General features: G+C 41.7%; 1 protein-coding gene across 8 annotated transcripts; it reads right to left on the reverse strand.

Annotated features, from left to right (window-relative positions):
- Positions 1–433: 433 nt before the first annotated feature.
- Positions 434–7,091, reverse strand: LOC135586175 (probable serine/threonine-protein kinase SIS8). Of its 8 annotated transcripts, none has more exons than XM_065129941.1 (4): positions 6,420–7,089; positions 1,706–1,949; positions 885–976; positions 434–807 (listed from the first exon to the last, which is right to left on the reverse strand). In XM_065129941.1, the coding sequence occupies exons 2-4, from the start codon at positions 1,925–1,927 to the stop codon at positions 561–563; spliced, it is 561 nt and encodes a 186-aa protein (XP_064986013.1). In that variant the 5' UTR covers positions 1,928–1,949; positions 6,420–7,089; the 3' UTR covers positions 434–560. The 8 variants fall into 8 exon arrangements, 3 of the variants coding, with proteins under 3 accessions (XP_064986013.1, XP_064986014.1, XP_064986012.1); XM_065129942.1 differs by having other exon boundaries at positions 1,706–1,982; XR_010492008.1 differs by lacking the exon at positions 6,420–7,089 and adding an exon at positions 1,496–1,555 and having other exon boundaries at positions 760–807; positions 1,626–1,849.
- Between the last annotated feature and the right edge of the window lie 1,679 nt (positions 7,092–8,770).

The raw sequence follows: 8,770 nt of genomic DNA on the forward strand, positions 1-8,770 counted from the left end.
GGTCTTTGACAGATGCAGAATAAATTATTTGCAGATTAAAGAAGCCTTTAAATCCAGATCATTAGAATATCTGAAGGAAGAAGTCGATCTAACGATCTAACTTAAAAAACAAAAGAAACAAAACTCTTGACAGCCAAAACCAATTGCATTCCTTCGAATTCACCCATAGGAGCCTAAAAAAGCTGAGGATCTAACATTGGATGACATCCATACATCACAATTCTTCAGATTCACTTCGGCAGAAGAGGGTTCTCAGATTTGGGCAGGGGAGCATCCAACAGTTAAAGACAACGTAAAGCTCATCAATAAAAGAAAAACAAGAATGCCTACACATCCATGCTCACCGCACCAATTTTCTAGATGAGATGTAAAAGAAATTAAAAAACAACACAACACGATCGGATCAAATCACTGCATCAAACACGATTCCGGATAACTTCTAATCCCTATTGCTTCTCATTTTATTGACTAAATTAGATGTAACCTATATTGTTGAGTTTTTACCCCAACAAAGAATGTATTTGACAAATAATTCACAATACTTGGGTGATGACTTCAAGTTATAATGAGGATAGCCAATTGAGTAGAGCTTCATTCACGAGCTCAGGGACTTCATCATGCGGACAATGCCCAGCCTGCAAATTGACGACGGTGGTGTTTGGATAGAACTCTTTGATTCTAGCTGCCTTGGCAGGCCCAACCCAAGGGTCTAAGTCACCCCATATCAGCAACAATGGGCATGAGAGTTTGCTAAGGACGCTGTTGAGCGTGTACTTGCTTTGGTTTGACATAAATCTCGTCATCAATCTGAGAAACACCATAACGTGGTTTATAATGTCGGTAAAAACTAATGGCGAATAAGTTGTAACTTTCAATTTAAGCACCTGTAATAAACTTCTCCAGCATTTGGATCCTCCGCCGGTTTAGTTATCGATTCCACGAGATAATTGTCCACGTTGGAGGCATTTATATACACCTGTGTCAACAGGGGAAAAAGAACGATATGGTTAGCAAACATTAAAGGCTCAGAAAATTATGAATGTGCATTTATAACATCGAAGCGATACATACTATAACATATTTTACTATACTGCACCCGGTAAAAGCTTTTAATTCATCGTCTACCCAAAAGGACCATTCCTCTGAAGACCACTTAGGATAATCAACAAAGATTGATATCATGAACAACGATGTGGGTCATCGTCCTGAGACTAGAAAGGAATATATCCTCCCGTGATGAAGTATAAGAAAGGAAGATATCCTTCTTTTTACTTCATATATTCAACAACACCATCCAATTGTGGTTTATGTTGATGCATTGCAATCCGATAAGGGATGGCATTTAGATTTATTGCCAAGATCAAAGCAAGTCATGCAGGACTTCTTTGATAGGAGACTGTAGTCAGCTGGAAAGGATAAAATTTCCTAGACATGGAACAGAATCAACCTTGTGTCTATGCTACTAGCCTGGCTGTGACCATAACCTACTTCTTACCCACTCCGAATCTTCATGCTAATCAGAACACATTGAGTGGGCGGCGTCAAAGCAGTCACCCTGTCAAACGAGACCCGCAAGTAACTGAACCGACACTAGAGTGACTATGCAGGATCCCTCTCAAATTTACCTTATACAAGGTCATTTGCTGCATGTCAGTTGAACCAGAAAGTAAAATTTAAGCCAGGAAGTTAACGAGAAATACTGTACACTTTTCAGGACTTTTTCAACACGAGCAGGTTGCTTTGCTTGCCAGAATAGGAACCCCAAGATTATTCTTTGGATGAATTCCTTCAGTGTGTTGAACACAAACTTCTGTAACACCGTCTCTTCTTCATTGTTCTTGGGCTGTTCACTTGGATTTTCAAATTGTCCAGCTGAATTTAGTAAAACAACTCCACGAACATGCTGAGCTGATTCAGCTGCTGTCATCAAAGCTGCAAACCCTCCAAGACTGAAGTGCAATATCTTCCATCAACAGTAAGTTCTTAAATTATGAAGATGTAAAAAACCAAATTTAGCATGAGGCTAGAAAAGCAAGTCATAGACAGGAAGAACACGAAACAATTGAAAAGATCATCAATACACCATAGCCAACAATGTAGTACTACAGCCAACAATAGACTATCACAACAAGCCGTAATGTCCCAACCAATTATAGACTAATAATTATCAGTCCAACCTACAAAACAGTGGCCTCGCAATAGACATGTGTTATAGGGATTAAATTCAAGATATTGCTCCTCATGGATACGTGTATGAAGATCAACAAATGAGTAGTACTCAAAAAAGCTATTAATTGAAATTTACAGTAAAAGAAGCATTGATAAAAGAGATAGCTAGAAAGGGTCATCCATGGCATTAACAGCAAAAGTAAACTATTTTAGACAACTCAAGTGCACTGTCACGGACTTAGCTGGTTTTGCCTAAGTCGTGCGGCACCCTTGCGTGTCCGTCCGCAAAGGTCAGCCTCCCTGAAGCCTCCCATTGTCCCTTAGGACCACCAAAAGAGAGAACGGGTTAGAGAGAACGCCTCAATCGGGATCCACAAGCAAACATCTCCGAAAAACACATCATAGACAATGCAAATTACAAACAGACTTTACAAGCTCTGAACAGTTGTACAACAAAGGGTAAAATGGTCCATTGCACGTGTCCACATGACACAACTTTTATTTACATGCCTAAAGAGGCCACCAACCCAATTAAAATGAGACTATTAAGCCTTCGGCTGCCCCTCTACATGTTGTACAAGGTATGAACATACCAAAGGACACGGACATACATAAGCAGTACACCAAACATCCGGTTTCGAAGTTTGTCCGTGACATTCTCCCCCACTTATTCCTTCGACGTCCTCGTCGAAGCCTTTGTGAACACTGCAACTCCTCGCCTTTGCTGAGTCTTCAATCTTCTGCTCCAGCTGCAATGCGCCTCCTGGCTCCCAGCTGCTCTCCGCTGCTGTTTTTGAGTAGTCGAACCTTTGATCCGCCATGCTGCTTCAACTCACCAATGACTCTGACTCTGGTGTGGGGTTGGCTGAGTTGTGTTGATCCTTGTTGATTCTTGCGGATCCGCCAGATGAAGGAAAAGACCATCCTTACTGCGCCAGTCACTCAAAAATTCCTCATGCTGCTTGAACTGGGTGGATGCTTGTTGGAGCTTTAACGAGGATCGTCTTGCAAACTTCTGAAGTTTTGGGTCCTTCCTCCACAAAATCTGCTCATTGACTCTTCTTTCAGTTAGTTGTCACATCCAAGTAGGTTCGCATCACTTCCACTTTCGATTGGCATTTCGTTGGGAAATGAAGCGAACAATCTACTCTCAGTAACACTGATCGCCGTTGGTGAGGATTTGACAACTATTGTCTTCCATTATCTTCGAAGGGTCTTTGAACTTGTGCAGAGCTCCTCTGCTGGATAAATAAGAGAATTGGGGTACTCGGTTTCGCTCATTCTCTTAAAAGTTGAGAAGGCAAAGGTTACTTGACTTCGCCCGCCTCCTCGAGGTTGTACTTCATGCATCGAGCTGGTTACTGGCCTTCGCCTGCTCTTTGCTCACACTTCTGAAGCACCTGAAGTGTTTGCACTCCTTGCGTTGAGTTAGTTACTGTGATTCACTTTCTCAACGCCATTGAACTTCTGGAATGCAGGAAGTTTTCACCCCAACTTGGAGTAATTCTCAAATAGATGAGGTCGCCTCTGGGATTGTACCGTCTTCTCCATCAACCCTGCCGCCTACTCCACTGAGTAGCAAAGGTATAGCACCGCGTACTGCCTGCTTCGTTCCTTGGTCGTGCACTCTTGCATGACCCGAAGTCCATCACTTAAGACCGTGTTGACACCGGTCTTACGAAGTTTCTTGGCTTCTGCCCTTCAGCCTTGTCTCGGTACTTAGAGATTGTCTCTGCATGCTCCACCTCCTCGGCCCCTTTCACGACCAAGCGCTCTCCCTCCGTGAGAGCAAGGGATCAATGACTTTCACGGAAGTCCCGCCTCTGCGGTACCATGGCGCTACCATGCCCATGGCCCTACTATCCGTCGCCTCGCATCTGCATCCCTTTTCTTCATGATCAGTAGATGTGTCTCCGTGGCACTCCTCTGAGTCCACCTCCATTCTAACCAATGCTCCACCTCCAAGACCTCACTTTTGAAGCCATTAATGACACTTTCTGCTCAAATCTGACAAGGTCAGCATCTTCAGTTTTATTTACCAATACAGCTTCCCAACTGATATTATCAGAGACTGGTGTTCCTTGCAAATCAGTTAGAGAAGGCATTTCTAAAGACGTAGACTCAACCAATATGCCATAGAGATCATAGAAACCATCCAAGATCTTGTCATCATAGCCAAGAGCATTATAATTCTGTGAAGCACAAAGAGATATAGGGATGAGAAACGATAGGAGGAGTTAAATAATACAACTACATAGAGAAATTGATAATCTGATATCAGTTGCATTTACCATACATACATTATACATTATACAGGATCAACAATAACAAAATAACAGCACCTTGATTGAAATTTCTTAGGAGCTTTTACCTGCAGACATCGCATAATGCCAGCAGAGATTCACAATCACATTGTTGATACCATTCCTGTGACAGATACGTGGTCACAATGTGGGGCACATTCATGTGACATGTTGAATCGGTACAACACTAAGCTAAAACTACAGGTCTTGCTGAAATGGGTGAGATTTAGAATCCAATCTATTTCCATGGTTCCTACCTTTTTTTCTTTGAGAGAATTAATCGACAAGACAATCACTTAACTGTAGAATCTGAACTACGTACCCCTAACTTATCCACTCTTAGTATGCACTGAGTCAGTGGCTTGAGGCTTACAATAACTATTAGATGCCATGATTCCACTGCTTTATGGTCAAAGCTGCAGGTTTCTATTTTCTTCACCTTTGTTTCTCTCTTTTTCTCACCTCCCTTATTCCTCACTTTCATGCTCCTTTTTCTCTTTTGAGGATGTAAAATAGGCTGTAATAGGTAAAATCAGATGATTTTATTTAAGCTCAATTAATTCTAGTCAGTTGCAACAGATTTTTGGCTATAAGTCCAAGAAATCAACAAAAAGTCTCAATAGTTACCTATAGGAATCGGCAGACACCAAAACTATGCTTATTTCCTAAAAGCCATTAGCATAATCTTTTTATTTAAAGTGAATTTAGTAGGGATTGTCTATTTTGTCATTTTGGCCTTATTTTTTTATTAACTACTATTTATGTTTAGGTGACTTTTTTCTTCTAAATCATATGCATGATAATTGTTTAAGTGGTGCGATACAAAGCTAAAACTATAGAACATGTTGAATAGGTGAGAATGAATATCTAAGTTCATTTCCATTGTTTCTGTGTGTTTTCTTTCTCTTGAGAGAATTGGTCAAGAAGACAATCATCAAAATGCTTCTTAGAATATTTATGGCTATTGAAAGTGGCCATGCTAGAAGGTGCTAGCGAGCTTAGCTAGTAAATGCTTTGTCCTGAAATTAAAACTAGGCCTACACCACTTACCCTTTACAAAAGAAAAAAAAAAGGTGCCCATGCTTTGATCAAGTGATGTGGAAGACTGAAGGAGTGCTACAAAAAGCAAGCGTCCTTTCTTTATGTGTGATATTCTTCCGATCTCCGATCTCTGGACTAAGTTACATATTCCTAACTTATCCAACCCTAGTATCCACCAAGTTTGTTTAGAGATCTACATGACTTTAACCTCTGATTCCTTCCACCCAACAATAATATTAACCTCCTCTACCATTTAGATCCCTTGTTAATCTAGCTTTTGTTGTTCTTTTGCTCATTTTGGTAGTGTTTGCTCAATGCAGGTATAACTTGCAAGCTAGAAGTCAAGAATTAAAATTAAACATGAAGACTGAGACCGTGACTCCACTGCCATTGTTTCCCTTTCCTTCTGCAAGGAATTGTTCCAGTAGTGTTAAGGTTGTCCGATAGGGTTGAATTTATGATGCCTTGATCAGAATTGTTGAACCATCATCGGAAGAATGAAGATTGTCATTCGATATAGCATTTAAGAAAAATGAAGCATGCTTAAAGGAAGCTCCTACGGATTAGTTTAACTTGAATAACAAAACTATTAATTGAAAATAGCAAAATCTTTGATTAACTAGTCAATTATGACCGATCTCTGAAGTACCAAAGTCGAAACGGTGAGAATGCTATACAAAATGTTTTCTAGCAAAGGCAAATAGCCATGACAAATCAATAAGTGAATTGGAACAAATCACCAAACACGAATACTATTGTAAATATGGGCCCCAAAAGCACCAAAACCGGACTATTTCAGCTATAGATGCAGCAATGTTCTGATAAACTAACATTATCAAAATAATAAGGCCAAACTGATAAGCAATTAGACAGAATAAGGAGATTAAGAGCTTGAGGATGCATAACCCAGTATCTGTAAGCAATAATTTCAGCAGGGGAGTTCTCAGGCGGGCAAGAGCCCAAACTAATCTGCTTCACGGCCTCGATTTGAGCCGCCTCCGGATCCTCTCTGGCACTCAACTCCAGAGCGAGCTGGATTTGGTACTCCTCGTCCATCTCCGGGACTGTCGGCTTGGTCAACGTGGAACCCCTCATCGCCGAGTCAACCACCGCTTCCGAAGCGGACGAGGAGACCGTACTCGGGCCTTCCCTCGGCTCCACTCTCTGTTTGGCAACTAAGGACGAGGAAGAGGAGGCTGAAGAGGAGGACGAGGAGGGAGGGGTGAAAGAGTGCTTGCTGGACACGGAATTCAACCAGCTGGTGAGGCTGGAGAGGGGCTTCTGATCGGGGTGGGCGTGGGGGACCTTGACGGCACCTTTGACCGGGGAGGAGGAGGGGGAGGCGGAGGCATCCGCGTCTTCCGTGTGGCTCGCCACGATGTGAAGCTTCTTGAGGATGTTCTTCATGCTATGCGCCCCTTCGATCCTCTCATCAGCGACCAGCCCCCTTCCTTTTTCTCGATCGCAGCGGAGCGATTACGATTCCTGATTCGATTTCTCTTCCTCGTTCGATCTCACGGGGGATCGGACGCAGGCAGCAGCAGCACAGCAGCAGACGACCAAAGGTGGGGGGGGGAGGGAGTAGGCTGGCCAGCGCAAAAGAGGTCGAGCCAGTGGGAGCCGTCGGGGCCGACAGTGTACCACCGAGACAAATTCCGCTACGCATTGCGCTTCTCTCCACGAAGCTACCAGCGTGTTGGTTGGTCGAATTATCCGGGTCCCAACATGCGGGGCCACAAACAAAAGCCGAGTATTCTCGCAGCAGAGGGTACGGTTAGATACTTTGAATTATTTCCCCTTTTTTTTAATTGCTGCCCGCGGGATTAGGTGCTTGGGATCTCACGCTGCCGTTGGATCGGTGACAGTTGGGCCCCGCGACACGATCCGACGGTTGTACGAGTTATGGCACCAGCCACTGTTGCCTCATGCGCGTTTCAGCTTTTAGACTAGTTTAGATCGGAACGGACAAATTTACTTAATATTTTAATCAAGTGGATCGGCACAAGTCGTTCGTCGACTCTGTACGACTTACTAATTCTTCGGCAACATTACATCGACGTAGGGATCGACTTCATCTCAAATCAGACTTGACTTGTTATGATCCATCGGTAAGAACTGAGATAAACAAACATATGATCGATGGGAAATATGTGCGATCACCGATTGCAGATGATGACAACGCGTAGGGTCAACCTCCTTCATAACCAGATTGGACCACCTGCTAGCGACGAAGAACCAACTTCATAATTATATTTAGAAACAATATAAATTTAGAATCTACAAGTCTTTTTATTTTTCAGATTATATATATATATATATATATATATATATATATATATATATATATATATTCATATATATATAGGGAAAAGTAATGGAATGAAGGGGTAGCTTTCCTGACTGCGTTAAGTAAGGTTAACGGTTGATGAATCATTAATGTGATTGCCACGTAAGCATAAGACCAAGTGTGGATGAGTGAACATTATGAACACCCTTGAAACGATCGATGTGGTGGAATATTAACCATGTATTATTTATTTATTTAAGTAAAGTATATTATTCTTGTAGAGTATATTACTTTAAGGAGAGAGAAATTCGTAAGAGACTAGTAATCTTTGGTTCCGGTAATGTCTATGATAAAACACCACATAAAGTTTTCTTGACTCGATGAGGTGTCATCTTATATTTTGTCATTCTAAGCACCACCAACAACATCAATCGCTAAAATATGATTCCCAAAACAGCAAAAAAATAGAGTGACAATGCAAAATAGGCAACCAGAATATGTTTTATTTATTGATTTAATGATAACATTATCACAAACCCAACTCTTATTAATAATTATAAAATCGATTTTGAAGTCGGATTCTCTTTGATGGTAGCTTTCAAGGGAAGACGCATGACCCGTGTGCTGCAAATAAAAATAATAATAATAATAATAATATGAATTATATTTTATATCTACTATTCTACGTGATATAAGAATGACATATCACTTACAAGGATCTGAAACAGTGGGTATGTTGCTGCTGCCATTACACGCCGCAGGTCGGGATTGATGCGACTTGTAGTATAGATTATAGACGACGGAAACGTGATCGACTACTGTGTTAGGCTCGTAACATGCACCGCCGGGTTGAATGGAGTGACAATCAATGCCACCACCGCACAGATTGTCGAGGTCCTTTTGAAGTGCCACTGGATTCGCAAGGGGGTTCGCTATGCACCACGTACGAGCCTAACAAATAATAATAATA

The sequence above is a fragment of the Musa acuminata genome, chromosome BXJ2-10, assembly GCF_036884655.1.
Source record: "Musa acuminata AAA Group cultivar baxijiao chromosome BXJ2-10, Cavendish_Baxijiao_AAA, whole genome shotgun sequence".
NCBI classification, from domain to species: domain Eukaryota; kingdom Viridiplantae; phylum Streptophyta; class Magnoliopsida; order Zingiberales; family Musaceae; genus Musa; species Musa acuminata.